Genomic DNA, 19,381 nt, shown 5'->3' with positions numbered 1-19,381 from the left:
TAGCATGTTCCCTTTCCCTGCAACACGCGTGTGTTTCTATAATCACATGGATAAAGGGACATCTTAACGGGAATACTTTCAGCAATGCTAAAAGCCAATCTTTCAATGAAATCCAGCAAGCTTCAGAGAATGTATGGGGAGATAGATTAAGTGAAGGCCTCTGGATGAAAGAACACAACATCTAAAGTCTTCAATAACGCTAGAAAGTGTCCTTGAGCACATTATGAGGTGCTGCCGTAGATAGTCCTATTCACAGTGTTTTTTTTTTTTTTTTTTTATATGCTACACCTGCCTGCTTTATCAACATATAAACTTTGTCATAACCTCATTTCTGAGGCTACGTCTACATTAATCCGAATACATTGGAAAACGGCGTTTTCATTTAAAAATGCTCTCCATCCACACTAGCATAAAATATCTCAGCATTCACAGGTCGCACTCACCATTATACGTTTGGTCTAAAACTGCTCTCATGTTTGGCCGCAGGACAGCAAATGTTTTTGAGAAAGGTCTCTGTGTAAATGACAAAAAAGTGAACCTCTGAAAACGATGATGTCGTGCACATGCGTATTACGTGTTCAGTCTACAGTGTTTCCTCGCCATCTACTGGCCTGGCTGAAGAATACAGAGTTTTTAGTCGTTTTCGCGGATCCGTGTGAATGGGGATCGTTTTGACAATGGTGTCGTCTGTACGCGGAAAACTCAAAGGAAAAATAAAACAACCCGTTTGGCTGCAATCACAAATTCCCATCCTCTGAAATGTCTCTCATCCATATCTAAGGAAACAGAGAGAGATTTCATCCCACTGAGCGGCAGAGGTGAAGTGTGTCAGTGGGATAGGCATGACTCGAGGTTACGAAGTGATTATTCCAGCATTAGGAGGCTTATAAAGGCTCGCTGAGTGACGGACAGGACCAGCTGAGGCCAGAACCCACAACACGACATGCTGAGAAGATTGTGGGCCTTTCTTTTAGACCAGCGTGGTTAAGAATAATTACACGAGGTGGACGCGCACCAGAATAATAGAATAGAATGAATAGAATAGAATGAGGCAATTATATAGCGCTTTCATATGTACTACTGTACACCCAAAGCACTTTGCAATCATATCAGGAGATCTCTCCTCAACCACCAGTGTGCAGCATCCACTTGGATAAATCTATAATAAATAGATTTGTTTGGAAACTCAAAATTATTTTGCAGTTGTACGCTGAATAAGCCAGGCAGTTGAAGTACTACATGTTTACTGATTAGCCAGGGGATGGTTTGTTTTTTCTTCCACCTTTCTTTTCCCATTCCTGTCAGCCTCCCAGGACACATCTATACATTTTCCATTTCCAGGCACAACTGAGTACAACAGACCGAGAACAGTTCACGCTTTTCGATGTTGCTTTTCAGCTCCCTGGGTTTCAGGCTCACTGAGCACATTCTCCTGACAACAGTATAAACTAATTTTAAAATCACTGGAGTTTACAGAGAACGATTGATTTGGAGGCAGCGTCTACAATAGAAGAGTAATGTCGTGATTCGGTCATCATTGATCAAGCACAACGGCCGTGAATCTAAGGTTAAAGGTGCTGTCTGTCAATATGGATGTGTGTGTTCAGTAAAGCAGATGCTAATTTGTTTGATTAATCCTGCAGTAATACCAGAGTTAAACAAGAACGGCATAAAGCAACATCCCTCATACGGAAGACCAGATTAATGCATGCGTATCACAATTTATCAGACAGTATTACATCATTTTTGTTAACAATATATACTGGGTATTTATATATATATATAGCTCATAGAGAGAGAGAGAGAGAGAGAGAGAGAGAGAGGAAAAATGTATATATTAAGAGGTTATTGTAGAGAAAGCTGGTATTGTTGCAGTATTCTTCATCATATGCATCACTGCATCATTTTTTGCAGACAATTTAGAAAACTTGGCATGAGGTTTGACAGTCTGAGGTTTCACAGGGATGAAGAAGAGCCCCAGAGCCACAAACAAGCACCATCTGTCTCGAAGTTAGAAAGCACAGCATGCAAATCTATTATAATTCAATTAATTAGTTTCTACAGCAGAAAACTATTATATATTGTTTTTTGTTTGTTTTTTCAAATCTGAATATGTAAAACTCTTCCTTTTTTAACCTTTTATTTGATACTATTAAGTCTACAGTGACCTATTTTTTTGGGATGTTTTTATATAAATATATATATATATATATTAATATATGCTGGTAAAATATATGCACTACCAGTCAAATGTTTGAGATAATTAAGAACTTTTCATGTTTTTGAAAGAAGTCTCTTCTGCTCACCAATTCTGCATATTATTTGATCAAAAATACAATAAAAACAGTAATACTGTAGCCTGGAAATCCAGACCTAAATCTAAAAGATTAATGGTCTGGCGTCGACTAATGAAAATCGGCCAGCTCGAGGGGCGGCATCAAGCATGCATTTGAAAATCTCACTGCACGCAATTGGATAACACTACGACCAATCACAACAAGCCCCATACGCTTAGCTACCAGCGGAGCTAACTGGTAGATTAGACTCTTACCGTATCCGGTCGGCAAAACAGCAAAAACGTCCTTCTTGCAAAGGAAGGATTCGAGTGGCGTCTTCTGTTCCTGTTTTAGATAAAAAGCCAAGTCTAACTCGTTCATTGTAGCGGCCAAAGCCGTTTCAAACAACTGGTGTTCATCCATAGCCATCTTGCAATGTTTACTTATGACTTCGTCGTCACAGCGCTGTCGTCATCTCGCCTCTGGCCCGCCTATATCAGATAACCCGATGTGATTGGTGCAGCTCGGATACAAGGGCATATTTAATGAGCATCATTACTCGACACCAGAGTAACTCGCTGAGCAAATTCAACTTGTGCTCTCGCCAGAACTCTGGATTACCAGGGTAGTAATATTGTGAAATAACATTTAATATATAAATCTTTTGTAACATTATAAATGCCTTTATTGACACTTGTGATCAATTTAATGCGTCCTTTCTTAATAAAAGTAAGGTAGCACTTTAGTTAACAGAATGCTTCTTATGTTAATTTCAATATTTACTAATACATTTTTAAAATCAAAAGTTGTATTTGTTAACATTAGTTAATGCACTGTAAACTAACATGAACAGTTCGATTTTTATTAACTAACGTTTACAAAGATTAACAAATACAGTAACAAATGTATTGATCATGGTTAGTTCATGTTAGTTAATCCATTAACTAATGTTAACTAATGAACCTTATTGTAAAGTGTTACCAGTATTTCTTTCTAGACTTTTTAATGGTAGTACATCATGGTTTCCACAAAAATATTAAGCAGCAAAACACTGATAATAATGATAAATGTTTCTTGATCATCAAATCATCATATTAAACTGACTTCTGAAGGATCATGTGACACTGAAGACTGGAGTAATGATGCTGAAAATTCAGCTTTGATCACAGGAATAAATTACAGTTTACTAGATATTCACATAGAAAACAGCTGTTTTACATTGTAAAAATATGTCACTATTTTTACTGTATTTTTGATCAGATAAATACAGCCTTGGTGAGCAGAAGACACTTTCAAAAACATTTACAAGTTTAATTATTTCAAACTTTTGACCAGAAGTGTTGAATTAAATAGAAAAAAAAAAACAAAAAAAACATTATGACGGGGACCAATTTCTTGCTAATAGGCAAATGTTGGGTAAATGTTTTAGACCGAAAGCAAAAAATACATCCCAATGCTATACAGTAACTCCCAATTATTACAGCTGCACACTTTCACGTTTTATTTAACAGCTCAAAAGTAAATGATCCATCTGTGGTAATCCAGTGGGATCGTCCCGTCATCACGGATGGCTGTTATTGTTGTCACAGGCTCCTGATGTCTGTGGACTATTTGTGGCTTTCTAGGCTCTATAAATGGAAACCTGCTGCGCTCAAGAGTTATCGGGACACCACACACTCTCACTCATGTCAAAGCTGAACACGCAGGGCACGGGAATGCCAGTATAGCAGCAAACAAGCCTTCAGCACAACACACACACACACACACACACACACACACACACATGGCCCTGGAACAGCCACACCGGACCTGGGGAAAGGTAAGCCCAAACGCCTGGGATCTAGAAAGGAAAAGCAGTCAGTTGTTGTGTGGATTTGGTCCTTCAGGATTGACAGTGTCTCTGTTTAAACAAGAACATTTTCTTTCGGTGTGTGTGAAGTGCGCAGTTGAGTGGAATTAGTCGTTCGGTTTAAGCAAATGTTTAAGATGTTTGAGTGGAGTAGAGAGTCATTGTCAATGAAGATGGAAGAAACAAATGTTGCTGGAAAGTTCATGGTCAGAAAGGCAACAGGTGCAACTTGTATTGCTTGAATTCTTCGCAAACCACTTGACTATAGTCATTAATATTTTCTCATTAACCAAATCACTGAGATGAGTTTTGGAGTCTTATTTTAAATTAATTCAAATATAATATATGACAGGCAGAACATGGAAAACACACACATAGACACATATGGTAACGCTTTAAGGTTTCATTTGTTAACATGAACTAATGATAAACAATACATACAGCATTTAATAATCTGAATTAATGTTAATTAAAATCCAAAGCATGTTCGTTAATGCATTAATAAATGCTAACAAATTAGATCATATTATAAAGTGTAACCTTATATATTTACACCATTTAAAGTCCCCCTGTGGTGAAACTCAAGCTTTTAATGTAGTTTATGTGTCTATGTGGTGTTATTAATGTGCTCTAAGACAAACCATGTGTAAATTCATAAGTCGACAGCATTGCTGAGTATTTCCTCCTTAAAACTGCAGTGAACCAAAGACAGTCTCAAACACACGCTTTGAAATCGCTGGTGTTTCTGACGTCACAAACTACCTTGTAACCAATCAGATCAACGTGTGATCGTCAACCAGTGGATCTCTGAGCTGAGTGAGTGAGTGGAGGCGGGGCTCATTTGCATATTCATAGAACCGCCGCCGCGCATACTAAATGAGGCAAGGGTGTCGAGTTACATTCAAGATATTTTAACCCTTGTGTGCTGTTCGTTTGGGACTCGTGCTGTTTGCGGTCTTCAGAAATCCCAGGCAATAAAATGTAATTTTGTAACAATTTTTGTTTTAGACAAATATCATTTTACTCAGGTTTTTATACAAAACAGCTTTTTATTTAAAATTCACTTTATAAAAGACCCACATTTCTAACTTTAGTTCATGGGGATCACATGGATAATTTGACATGGTTTACAGTAAGATTTTTTCCCATCTTTTAGAAAATGCCATTTTAAAAGTAAAAAATTATCACTTTAACCAGTAGATGGCTATAGAGCTCCACTATTTACTATTTGCTATTTGACTAACTGAAAGACATCTTTTCACAAATTTTTCCAGTTGGATTCACATTTCTACATATTATGAAATCAAAATTCTAAAAAAATTAAATAAAATTTTTTTTTTACTTAAAGGTACAATATGTAAGAATTTTGTAATAAAATATCCAGAAATCACTTGCACAGTGTGATATATTTCCTGCAGTTGTGTACTTACAATATCCCAAAAGTTCCCAAAGATTTTTAATTTCAGAGAAATTCCGATTTTAAATAATTGGCCGTCCCGGAAAACCTGTTCACTTGTCGCCTGTCACTGACGTAATATCCGCGTTATCCCTGGTTTCCGCTCAAGTACTGCCATAGTAACCATGACGACAGACGTGGACAACTGTGCATAATGAGTGTAGTGCGTAACCTCTGGCTGCACGCTGTTGTTGTTTCGTTCAAACATTATGGACCATGGCAAGCAGACTTTGGGAAAAAAGGAGAACTAAAACGAGGATCAATATCAGCGACTAACTTGGACTTGACAGCGCTTCACGAGTCACGACTTCACACAGACGCAGCTCTTGTATGTACTTTATTAGACAGGTGAGCAAATGTACATAAAACTAATCAATGTTTTATAGCTCAACATGATGAAATGTTAGAATATGATCAGTGTGTTATTCTAATGTTGATCTAGCTCACTGCTAGTCTCATACAGACAAACTAACACATAGAATAACATTATAACTTTAACACACTCAAATGCAGTTTAGTGTGATAGTGTAGAGCAAGTGAAACAGCGCTGCGTTACCTCACAAGTTTCATTCGTCTAATACAGGTCTAATACACTGACCTGTGTGAGCACTAATACAGCACTTGCGTTTGGTAGAATGAAATCTCCATTCCTTTATATCGGTGGGACTCGCGTGTGGCAAGTGTATTCACTCATCCATAAACATTATTAGATCCATTGGCTTGACGACAAGTTCCATAATTCCGTCATCAACTTACGCCTTTGTTATTGTAAGAGGTTAGCGACCCCTAGCGGCGAAAAAAATTACATATTGTACCTTTAAGTAAACAAACAAAACAGTTTTTCATTAATGTTACATTATGATTAGAATCAAACCTAAACAAGATGTTACAAAGTGAAAATTTGGAGTGTTTAGAGTTTATTTATCTATTTATCTTTGTTTATCTATTTTTCATATAATTCTACAAATGTAATCTACTTCAGTTACTAAATAAAGAGAACATTATTTTACATATTGAGCATACACAACGTGAACATCAAAATGCAATGAACTGAACAGCAAGAACAAATGAGAAAATAAAGCAGTAACAAATGAAAAATTCGTAAATATAAAAAAAAACCCTTAAATATGTAAAAATCGAACACCTAGGAGGGATAATCGGTGGTCTCGTCTCATACAGTGTTGATCACGAGTCAGCGCACTGCAGGCAATAGGCATGGTAAACCGCATGACTTCTGCAGATGGGGTTAGTGCAGGTTCTGCACATCACTGTGGTTTTCCGATCCTTTTCACGGGAACAGAAGAAGCATCTCATCTTCTTCCTGGGAGTTGCTTCTGTGTGTGATGTGGAAGCTTCATTCTCCACCTCCAGAGGTCTTCTGGCTTTGTTCAGGACACAGAGAGAGGCTGGTGTGGGTGGAGGGTGCTGTCGATTCTCCATAAGCGGAGCCACCAGAGCTTTTCCAAGCTCCTCCAGAAATAGCCTTCTCCTGAAGCTTTTCCCCGAGTGCCATTCTGGACGGGTGTCACACCACAGCACGTAGGAATTCAGCGCAGAGACGTCAAGCATGTTGAAAAACAGCGCCATCGGCCAACGAGCCGTCTTTCGTTTGCAGGTGTGAGTGGCGACCATCTGAAATATTACAAACACACACTTAGTTCATCTGCTGCTGTCTGATTGCAAAATTAATATGATTAGGGCTGCAACAACTAATCGATAAAATCGTTTATTATCGACAATGAAAATAATCGACAACGAATGTGATTATCGATTAGTCGCGTCTGCGTGCTGTGACCGGGAAAACACCAGCAAGTCACGTCGTTTTACAGTAGTGAATACTAGGGCTGCACGATTAATCGCAACTTACATGAAATCGCATGTAAATCGAGTTGGCTTATCATGATTATGAAAGCCTGCGATTATTTGTTATGCGCAGCTTGTCAGTGACGTACGGCTCTGTAAACGCTGCTCCATCTACAAACACAGAGTTTGAGTCACTTATAACGTGCATTTGAAAAAGCAAACATTAACATTTATGAACCTCTTGACAAAAAGACAACATTTAATAACATGCTTTACTCCAAACTCACTTCATTACAACAGTCGAGTATTTCCATTTTGCATATTCTGACAAGTGTCTTGTTAAAGGGATACTCCACCGTTTTTTCCTATTAAACTATGTTTTTCCCTTAACTAAGACGAGTTGATACATACCTCTCTCATCTCAGTGCGTGCACTTAATCGCTCTGGCGCGCGGCGACACTCTGATAGCACTTAGCTTAGCCCAGTATATTCAATGGTATCTAACAGAAATGAATTTAGAAGTGACCAAACACATCAACGTTTTCCCTATTTAAAAACAGTTACACGAGTAGTTATACGACCAAGTATGGTGACACAAAATAAAACGTGGTGCTTTTCTAAGCGGGTTAAAAAGGATAACTATAATGTATGGCGGAATAGCACTTTTGGGGGTACTTCGACTCGGCGAAGTAAAAAGTCACGCCTGATCCTCTTCCTCTCACTTCTGTCAATAGTGGGAAGAGGATCAGAAACATCTTCAAACAGATGAAGCGCAGTAGAATAGGAGCGCAATTCAATAATAATAATTAAAAAAATTATCGAAGAATTAATTCTCCGATTAATCGAAGAAACAATCAACAGATTAATCGATAATCAAAATAATCGTTAGTTGCAGCCCTAAATATGACACTCACTTTATAACTACTATTCACATTTCAATAAAAATAAATAAATAGAAAATGCAATAAATAAATGAATACCTTATATAGGTTGTCCACTCCTCCTTTGGATTTGTTATAATCCAGGATTATGGTTGGCTTCTTGTCGTGTCTGCTGCTCACTGAGGCGTCCCTGTGTAGTGTGCTCAGCAAAAGCACAGTTTCCCCTTTTTTGGGACAGTAAGAAACAAGGGACTGTGTTTCCGTAAAGGCAAACATTGACGAAAAGCAAGCTCTGCCTTTTGTTGCAAGCAGGGCAGGAGGGAGTTCGGGCTTATTTTTTCCAATTATCCCAACCATTGTAAGCCTCCTCTTTAGCAGCTCCTGGGAAAGAGCATGTGATGTGAACGAATGATCACAGAAGATCGTGTGACCCCGCAGGCCTTCGGTGACATCAAGCACGACTCTCGTCCCCGGGTCCTTTTTCTGATTTCCACTCACAGACTTGCCTGTGTAAACTTGCATTTGCCAGGCGTAGCTTGTTTTTGAATCGCATGCTGCGCAAATTTTGATGCCGTATTTCGCTGGCTTACTGGGCATGTACTGTCTGAATGGACAGCGCCCTCTAAAGGGCACCAGGAACTCATCAACCGTGACGTTCGGGCCAGGATTGTACATCATGGGCAGACGTTCGACCCATTTGTTCCACACGAGCCGGATTGGTGCTAATTTATCTTTTGAAGAAATTCTTGTCTGCTTATTGTCAAACCTGATGATCCTTGAAATTTTCCTGAAGGTTTTTAAAGGCATGACTGCACCAAAAATTGCCCTTCCGGAATCTGGATGCCATAAACTTGCCATGGCCTCATTGTTTGCACAGTAAACACCAGCGAGAATAACAACACCAATATAGGCCTGAATATCTGCCAAATCCAGATCCGTCCACTCATCAGCAAACACTCGTCTCCCCTCCACATTTGACATTTCAAGCACAATCTTTTGAATTTCCTCTATCAAAAACAGCTCAAAGGTTGATTTGATGTCCTTAGCATGAGAAGATGTGTACATGGTTATTCCTGTGGTCATCTGCAGTGCTGGCTTTGATTTTTTTGCACGAGAAGGTGATGATGTCCAGCCAATGCTTCTATCTTTAGAGAGGTAAGTGTCCTCATCAGCATCCTCTTCATCTGCATTTTCCTCATAAGTTTCGTTGTGATCTTGGTCCTGCTCTAGGTGATCTTCTGTTTCAGAAGCTTCATCAAAGTCCTCTGATTCAGCATCGGCCACATCTTCACCATCACTAGAGTCTAAAACATAACCCAGGGTCTCCTGAAGACTGAACTGTTTCGCCATGATGTTGAATCAGAATGAACTGCATGTAAGTCACAGTTACACCTGAGGCTTTACTTGTCAAACGGTGTTGGATTTTTCTGGACCTCAGCGATTAACTTCTCCGCAGTGTCATCTGCCATTTTAAATGCATGGGCCCTTAAATTAGAATGGATTCTGATTGGCTGTCAGTGTTTTATCGTTCAACAGCTGGAAAAAAAATCGTTTTGAAAGTGATCCCTATGATATAGTTTCTCTATATTGTTATTGTTATAGATGTGGTGTGAACTCTGCTATTCTTTTAATATTGAGAAAGATTTTTAGAACTATATCTTTATTGTTCCCTATCTTTATCATTATCGTCCTTGGTGTGAACGGGCCTTAATTCCAATTATCCCACAAATAATGTGGCCAAATAACACAAAGAAATGTGAATGGGGGATATTATACAATTTACTTAAGTAAAGGTGAAATTAAGTATTCAGTACATGTGATTACATGTGTATGAAGTTGAAAAATTCCAATAGGAACCCTCAATTCAATTGACACCAAGATCAATGAAAATGCAAATCATTAATAATAATAATAGTGAGCCCACACACTCATCCATGTCTCTCATTCATTCACAGTCTTAAACAAAATAAATAGTCAGCGTGGTGGCAAAAAAAAGAAAGAAAAACACAGTGCGCTTCAAAATTAAATAAATAACTTAACTGCACGTGCTTAGTAGTACTCACGACCCGAGAAGATTGCAACTGTACAGGGCTGCAAGTTCAGTCAGCCAACAGTTTAGCAGATATGTGTGAATATAGTGAAGAAAACTCGCGAATCATCAGAGAGAATGAATGTCTTTTCCCATGGACGAGGAGGTTATCTCGGTCAATAAACAAATAACTAAAGAAACAACTGTCCGTTTCCTGTGCAAAATATTATATCATCAGTCCATGTAACTTATAAAATAGATTACAAACATTACTGGGTGTACTTTATTATATTTTTAGAGAACTAACGCGGATTGCCAGTTCCTTTCACATTCTCCTCGCGAGCTGCATAGATAAGCCCCGCCCCCTCACGACCAGTAAACATGGGAATTGACCATCAGAAAACCAGTACAATAAAGATGGGCAGGTATATCAGTGCAAGCATGTTAGGGTGTATAAACACATGTAAATGCTAGTAGCCTACTGTAAAACCAAACTTATTAACCCTTTGTAGTTTGTATTTCTATGCATGAATAAAATCCCATCTGGGCTACACAGACTAACTCTGATAGCAGGAGATCTTCTGCCTCAAACTCTGTGATCTCGGTATTTGAACCGTTTGTCTGTGTGTTTGTGCTAAATTGTATTGTCTCAGACAATACTTAGATCTAAAAAAAAAAGTGTTGACAACAGTACAAAGTCTCATACCATTTGGACAAAGAGAACATTGTTTATTTATTTCGGCAAACGTCATTTGGGGTCACAGCGCACAAGGCATGAATAATTTTTTTTTCCAAGGAAAAAACGTTTAAATATGTAATTTTGATGATCAAATATGAGTTTTATGGGACACAATTATTGACTACAGGGGGACTTTATTTAGAAATGAATGAAATTTTAGTATGACTACAGTGGAAGGTCTAGAGCAACAACGTTTAACGAATGAATAATACTATTTATTCACAATATAATGTGACTGTTTAAATGCTTGACTGACTCTCATTAGCATTACGGGAGTGTTGTGTGCATAACACCTTGTGTTGGCTCTGACTCATGTTGCATAAGCTATATTTATCTATGAGGAATTATGCCAGACGCTTCACCTTTTACTCTTGGTTTAGCGCCAACTTTTAATGTTTGTCAAATAATCCAGGCAGGTTACCATGAAATAAGTTTACAACCATACACAATCAATGATATGTTTGACAGATGAGTTCTCAGGCAGCTTCTCATTGCAAAGCGATGCATAATGAAAGGGTTAAGGCAGCAGAATAGGGGAGGTACAGAACTGCCTCTCCGAAGAAAAAGCCCTGCTAGTGTTTCCCAGCTTTGATGCAGTCTCTTATCATATGGCAAAACCCAAAAGTCCTTGACAGCCTTTGGACTCTTTGAGGCGAGCTGGAAGCTGATGGGTGTGTTCTGGGGTATAAATTCTCCTAAAACCCAAAAACACACCCATCAGCTTCCAGCTCGCCTCAAAGAGTCCAAAGTTTTCAGACTCCCGTTGACATGACTGCTTAGGGTAATATTTTCAAAGATGAATTCAGGCAGGATAGAATGAAAATAGATGGTTATTTACAGTGCAGATGCCAACAGGGCCAGTTATCAGCTTCAAAAGGTCAGAGTAAACACAATGAAAAGTTAAGACAGCATGAGCTTAACCCTCTACTGCATCTACTTCATTAAAAACAAATACATATAAATGTCTTGTTAATATGGATGCACGATATATCGGCCACAATATTGGTATCGGCCGATATGTTCATTTTGAACTTTATCGTTATCAGCCCGGTAAGAAAATTTGCCCGATATATTAAAGACGATAAATAATGTATTATTTGCTTCAGCTGAGACACTTCAGATATTCACCATTGAATTGCTTGAAATATGATTGGAATCACTTCAAAAAAGAAAAAAAAATACAGTTCAGTGCATTATGTGCAGCGCAAGTCTGTCATATGGGCTACATAAAATTATAATGACAACATTATGATTGTGTGTTTGGGACATGGCCTTTAATGGTGAGACTTTGTTTTTGTAATCAGTCTCTCAGAAAGTATATAAAAAAATTGGATTTTGATTGATCGGCCCAGTGTTGGGGGTAACCAGTTACAAAGTAAAGGATTACAGTAACGATATTACTTTTTTGGATAACGAAATAAAGTAACGCATTACACTAAAAATATCGGTAACTACACTACTTTACTAGACTATAGGAACGCGCTTTCCTGCGTTACTCAAGCCGTGCTTGCCTGCGTGTAAAGCTCTGATCTGTTTAAGTGGTGCGTGCATGCCTGTGTGTGTGTATGTGTGTGTGTGTGTGTGTGTGTGTGTGTGCTTGCACCGTTGTCATAGAGATCGATTTGAGTGACGTAGCTGCTGGTGCGAAGGGGAGCGGGAAATGGAGACGGAGACAGGGGGGTTTCGGCCAGTGGCGATAGTACATTACTTTCAGTTTACTGCTCGAAAGGACAAAAATATTCGCGTGAAATGCACTCTATGCCCAGGCAGCAAGTACTGGCCATCGGGACTACCGGGAGATTCCCAGTGGGCTGACGTGCCTTTTGGGCAGTGTTGGGGGTAACGAGTTACAAAGTAACGGATTACAGTAACGATATTACTTTTTTGGGTAACGAAATAAAGTAACGCATTACACTAAAAATATCGGTAACTACACTACTTTACTAGACTATAGGAACGCGTTTTCCTGCGTTACCCAATTCGTGTTTGCCTGCGTGTAAAGCTCTGATCTGTTTGTGCTGCGTGTCTGTCTGTCTGTGCGTGTGTGTGTGTGTGTGTGTGTGTGCGCGCACGGCACCGTTGTCATAGAGATCGATTTGAGTGACGTAGCTGCTGGTGCGAAGGGGAGCGGGAAATGGAGACGGAGGAGACGGACAGAGGGTTTCGGCCAGTGGCGATATTCACATTTCTTTCAGTTTATTGCTCGAAAGGACCAAAATATTCGCGTGAAATGCACTTTATATGCTCAGGCAGCAAGTACTGACCATCGGGACTACCGGGAGATTCCCAGTGGGCTGACGTGCCTTTTGGGTCGACATCTCATTTTTTTTTAATTTTTTTTTTTTTTTTTTTTTTAACGGACCATAAAACTCGTACATCAGCGGCCCATTCGTTTTGCTTAATTGGCGGCGCTGGGTTAAGTAAGTGCGTGCCGGTGTAATGCATTAGTTAAAAAAAGTATTCGTCAGTTTGTTTGTTTTTCCTGATAGCTGACCGGCCCATGAAACACCTTGGCCCATTGGATCTTTTCTTGATTGACACTGGGCTGGTCCAATCACATCTTTAAACACCTCCCCCTTTGGGCTTTGAGCGAGCGTGCAAGTGTGTCAGTGTGTATCTGTCAAAATAGTCTGAGAGATGGAGAAGAAACGCAAGGAATGTGCAGAGAAAATTAGCGTGAAAAATAGACACAGACCCTTCAAGCAGACGCTGTAAACTGTGTCAAAATGTTTTCTGCAGCAGCAGGACCTTCATCAGCTCCCGTGGCTGATGATGAGGATCAGGACAGACATGAGAAAGTGTAGAGCCTGCGGTAAGCAGAACTAACAGTTACTTTCAAAACACTTAGGCTATCCCATAAACAAAATAAATACATTTTAAATATATTTTCAGAGTATATTTTGGAATATATGCAAATATTTGAAATTGGCCCAATAAATATATTTCACACTTAACATCATATATTTTTGTTATATTTCAGAATATATTTCAATGTACTTTTTTTCTGTATGGGTCCCCAAAAGTGTCAAAATATATGTGGCATATATTCCAAATACATTGAAATATATTCTGAAATATAACAAAAATATATGATGTTAAGTGTGAAATATATTTATTGGGCCAATTTCAAATATTTGCATATATTCCAAAATATACTCTGAAAATATATTTCAAATATATTTATTTTGTGTATGGGATGTCATGAGTGTAGGAACCCATTACCCAGTAACACATTATTTCCACATCTGCATAGTTGACGATTACCGTAATTTACTATAAATTTAATGAGACGCGTTTGTAAACCATGTTTTCCATCAAAATAAAAGATCATGTGCTTATATCTCTTTCAAGTATAGAAATTAGTACAAAACTAATTATGAAAGTTTCCTTTATTTTTCAGTGCATTTGTTTTACAATATATGCATATTAGTGTGCTATTATTATTATGGCCAAAATGCCAGGGCCGATTTTTTTTTGTCCCAGTCCAGCCCTGATTATGTGTCTACCACCGCAGACATTTGTCCTTTATCCTGTTGTTTGTGGATTTTACAGTGAGGCATATTTCTTTGTGCAGACATGTATATTGTTCTTTCATATGGTTTTACATGCCATTTTGTATAGGCTACATTTATAAACACTATGCGGACAGGCTAAGTGATGATAGGGCTATGATTTTGGTCCGTATCTACAGGGTAAATTAAGAAATGGGAAAGTAAAGTAATAAGTAGTGAAGTTACTTTTCAAATGCAGTAACTAGTAAAGTAATCTCATTACAATTTACAGAAGTAACTAGTAACTAGTAACTAATTACTTTTTTTGAGTAACTACCCCAACACTGCTTTTGGGCCTCATACTTTTTTTCTTTTTCAGTTTTTTTGTCGCAAGGAATGTGCAGAGAAATAGCGTGAAAAATAGACACAGACCCTTCAAGCAGACGCTGTAAAATGTGTCAAAATGTTTTCTGCAGCAGCAGGACCTTCATCAGCTCCCGTGGCTGATGATGAAGATAGTGAGGAGGATAAGGACAGAGATGAGAAAGTGTAGAGCCTGTGGTAAGCAGAACTAACAGTTACTTTCAAAACACTTATAGGCTTTGTCATGAGTGTAGGAACCCATTACCCAGTAACGCATTATTTCCACATCTGCATAGTTGACGATTACCGTAATTTACTATACATTTAATGAGACGCGTTTGTAAACCATGTTTTCCGCCAAAATAAAAGCTTGATGCAGTTTCCGTCAAAATAAAAGATCATGTGCTTATATCTCTTTCAAGTATAGAAATTAGTACAAAACTAATTGTGAAAGTTTCCTTTATTTTTCAGTGCATTTGTTTTACAATATATGTCTATTAGTGTGCTATTATTATTATGGCCAAAATGCCAGGGCCGATTTTTTTTGTCCCAGTCCAGCCCTGATTATGTGTCTACCACCGCGGACATTTGTCCTTTATCCAGTTGTTTGTGGATTTTACAGTGAGGCATATTTCTTTGTGCAGACATGGATATTGTTCTTTCATATGGTTTTACATGCCATTTTGTATAGGCTACATTTATAAACACTATGCGGACAGGCTAAGTGATGATAGGGCTATGATGTTTGTCCGTATCTACAGGGTAAATTAAGAAATGGGAAAGTAAAGTAATAAGTAGTGAAGTTACTTTTCAAATGCAGTAACTAGTAAAGTAATCTCATTACAATTTACAGAAGTAACTATTAACTAGTAACTAATTACTTTTTTTGAGTAACTACCCCAACACTGGATCGGCCAATATATCGGTTATCGGCTTTCAAATATAAAGAATTATCGGTTATCGGACATAATGTTCATATCGGTGTATCCCTACTTGTTAACGTATAAATATCAGAAAATGGAATTGAAAAGTTTTTACATTGTTTAAAATCTGTAATTCTTCCATTTCAAGGCTTTATGCAAAATTTATCAAATAAATTGCTTGTAGCAGAAAAGAATATCAATGTTGCCATATTTTGTGCACATAGTGATTGGAGTGTCTTCACATCCGGCATACGTCTGATTCAAAATCAGGTCCCCTGAAGCACAACTGCACTGTGTTTGAGGGACTTCAGTGGTTTAAATATACCTAAAAACGACATTGTCACTCACCATCAGGTGTTTCCCTAAACTGATGCCCCACCTACAATCAGGGCTCCTGCTGGCCAAACGGGGATGTGAAAACATTAAATTTCAGGACTGAGTTATCAAAGATAGTTTAGATTCAGGACCTGAGCTATTCAAAATTTTAACTTTGCGCAAGTCCTTAATTTCCCACACTTGATATAATAATTTAATACAAGTGGCCATGTGTTGCAGTGATTTGCACATGGGTAAGGGGTTAAATTTTTTTGTTTCATTAATAACTTTAATAGTTTGACAATGGTATCAATGAGCAAATATTTTCCAGTACATATCTGGAAATTCAGTACATATTTAGGCAATAAGGTGATGCTATATTTCGCGTATATCTAACTGGCCCTACTCACAGCACTCAGAGTAGGATTCGAACCAGCGTCAACCCGAATGGGATGTAGACACACTAACAAGGACACAAAAAAAAAAAAAAAAACTCACTATCCGGGTAACGGATCCAGTGTAACTGGTCCCAAATGCACCACTCCGAGTGGGATTTGAACCTTGTCGACCGGCACTGGAGGCATAAGAAAGACGTCTTAAATGCGGTGAGTCTATCTGCAAGTACAAACACCAGGCGAATTGAATAAATGGGGTATAATGTATATGCCCAGCTACAGGAGAAAGTGCAAGAATCAGATTTTTTTTGCATTACCACTGGACGAGAGCAATGACGTACAGGACACAGAACAGCTGCTAATTTTTCTTCGTGGAGTTAGCTCAAACTTTGAAGTGTCCGAGGAGCTGGCAGCCCTACAAAGTCTGAAGTGGGAATTGATCATGAAGGTGGTGGTGTCATGTATAAACTTCATCAGTGCAAACGGATCTTCTCTCCGAGCTAGAGACAGTCTGCTCACGGAGATGTGCTTTACTACACAAGAGTCAGATTTGAGAGTTGAGAGGCGTTTTTACGAGCTTCTAACCGAAATCAACGCCTTTCTTCTGACAAAGGGCAAAACGGTCCCAGCACTGATTGACACAGAATGGAAATGGGACCTTGCCTTTTTAACAGGTTTGACAAATGTTGAATGGCCTCAGCTTGCAGCTCCAAGGCAAGGGGAAACTTATATGTGACATGTACTCCCACATAAAAGCATTTGAGGTGAAACCAAGCGGCAACCTCCCTGTCTCTCTCTTGAAACCAACACGGAAGTGAATTAAACGGCAATTCAGCTTGAGACCGGCTGCAAAAGTGAGTCAAATCTGCATCTCAACATGTTGAAATGCCCAACTTTACAGCAGAAAAACACGTTTACACCCTCGAGCAAAAAGTGGCTTTGGTCTATACAGCTCATTTTGCCCTTCATGACAACTGTGAGGGGGGTGACTCATCCATTTAAATTATATTAAGCCTTCAATTTCTGCATAATTAAAGGTGTCCACTTTTGAGTGACAGGTGGATTCCCGCTGCTGTGGTCATCAGTTATCATTAGCCGTTTGTCTGCTGTCTGTTAGCCGTCACGTTACCTCAGCTCATTGTCTGACTGTAAAAATAAATAAATTCGGGAGTGACGCGCTGCCAAGATGGCGACGGTCGGCCACGCCCACTTTAGGCTTCAGAAACGGTCTTCAGAAACCCACGGGTGACGTCACGGACACTACGTCCATATTTTTTTACAGTCTATGGGTGAAACTAGCACTGCTTGTGAGACAAGTGTAAAAGCAAGACTTCGCCCATCTCCCTGTTACCCAAAGCCTCTCAGCTGAGAAACCAGCAGCCCCATTCCCAGCTGAAAACTCAGTGGAAGTGCTGGAGATGCTGAAGGCAGAGTTTGATGTGCCTTTCCATGAGGTACATGTCCATTGAATTCAATGCTGCCCTCCCTAACGAGACATAATACCCAAACATCAAAAGCCATGCAATGAAGTCCACACTTTTTGGCAGCGCATATATCTGTGAGCAAACCTTTTCACGCATGAAACTGATGAGAACTCAGATGAGATCGAGACTCACTGATGAACATTAGCATCAGTCGTTGAGAGTGGCTGTGATTGGAGTGGAACCTGACATTGGACTTTTAATAGGCTATAAATCTCTTCAAAAGTAATGCTCATTTGTCTATATGAGATAATAAACTAATCTAGCATTAGGAGGCACAATAAATACATTTTAAATCATAAAATCTCCACTAGTGTTGTCAAAAGTACCGACTTCGGTTCTGAAATGTAAAAACGTGACGGTTTGATCGCTGTTGAGTGGAATCATAAACACCTCTGATTGGCCATTGTACTCACACGCTCATCAAATATGTCTGTGATTGGCTACAGTGATGAGCGCACAGAAGTGTTTGAGAGTGTTTTGGAAGCGTGAGTGTTTGAAAGCACAAGCAGGACTCTATCAGCGGACCGGTGCTGCTTTCAAACACTCCCGCGTGTATCTGTGTAAGCGCTCGGTGAAGAGCGATGTTGATGTATATATACAACATGTTTTTGAAGTGCTGATCATTGTAGTCACAGACATATTTAATGAGTGTGTGAGTACAATGGCCAATCAGAGGAAATTACGATTCCGTTCATCAGTGCTCAAAACGTCAAATTTTTTACATTTCAGAACCGACTTGGTACTGAAGTGATAATAGATAATCAAAGTAACAGAGATTTTTTGGCCTTTACAGCAGCTCTATAATAAAGTTATTGTCCAGCTAAAGTTAGTTTTTGATTGTTTCACTTTCATTGCAAAGATCATTAATTATTAACTTACACAACACCGTTTAAACTGAAAACAGAAAACTTTTAGGGCCCTATCTCGCACCCAGCGCAATTGACTTTGTACACCGACGCATGTATCATTCCAATTTTGCAGCCGCGCACAGCTGACTTTTCCCTCCACAGACGCACGTCAGTAAACTAAGGAATGAACTTGCGCTCCCGGGGGCGGTTCAGCGAAAAGAGGAGGCGTGTTCCAGCGCAAACGTTCCCTGGTGCTATTTTGCAGGTTTAGAAAACAATTCCGCCACAGACCAGGAGAAACCTAGTCTAAAGTCAGTGGCGCGTTGCGCATGTTATTCATGTGCTATTTTAAGAGCGCATGCTTGGCCATAATCAATGTAGCGTGTGCACAACGCATACACTTTGATTCTCTCATCTACACACTGATGCAGCAGTTCTCATTTTTGCAAATCATACATTATTACAAGGAAAAATATTAACACACGAGGGAAATCATTGTTGTGTCCATGAAGATGTGAAAAAACATGCA

General features: G+C 39.0%; 2 protein-coding genes across 3 annotated transcripts in view; one reads left to right on the top strand and one right to left on the bottom strand.

Moving 5' to 3' along the window:
• Positions 1 to 3,921: 3,921 nt before the first annotated feature.
• The window catches only part of mlip (muscular LMNA-interacting protein), a 76,885-nt gene continuing 61,425 nt past the window's right edge, over positions 3,922 to 19,381 (top strand). Inside the window, exon 1 of one of the 2 annotated variants that reach the window (XM_082153890.1) lies at positions 3,922 to 4,095. In XM_082153890.1, the coding sequence (XP_082010016.1) occupies positions 4,060 to 4,095 (36 nt within the window). In that variant the 5' untranslated portion in view covers positions 3,922 to 4,059. Of the gene's footprint in view, positions 4,096 to 9,598; positions 9,641 to 19,381 lie in introns of those variants that run through there. The other variant, XM_082153891.1, reaches the window with a different exon arrangement.
• LOC309486550 (piggyBac transposable element-derived protein 4-like) lies at positions 5,184 to 9,615 on the bottom strand (the record flags this gene model as incomplete). Its single annotated transcript, XM_082153899.1, has 2 exons — positions 5,184 to 7,213; positions 8,365 to 9,615. The coding sequence occupies 2 exons, from the start codon at positions 9,613 to 9,615 to the stop codon at positions 6,767 to 6,769; spliced, it is 1,698 nt and encodes a 565-aa protein (XP_082010025.1). The 3' UTR covers positions 5,184 to 6,766.

Source organism: Leuciscus leuciscus (assembly GCF_965113295.1).
Source record: "Leuciscus leuciscus genome assembly, chromosome: 22".
Classification (NCBI taxonomy): domain Eukaryota; kingdom Metazoa; phylum Chordata; class Actinopteri; order Cypriniformes; family Leuciscidae; genus Leuciscus; species Leuciscus leuciscus.
Note: the sequence above shows the minus strand (reverse complement) of the source record. Positions and strands in the feature narration are given on the sequence as shown.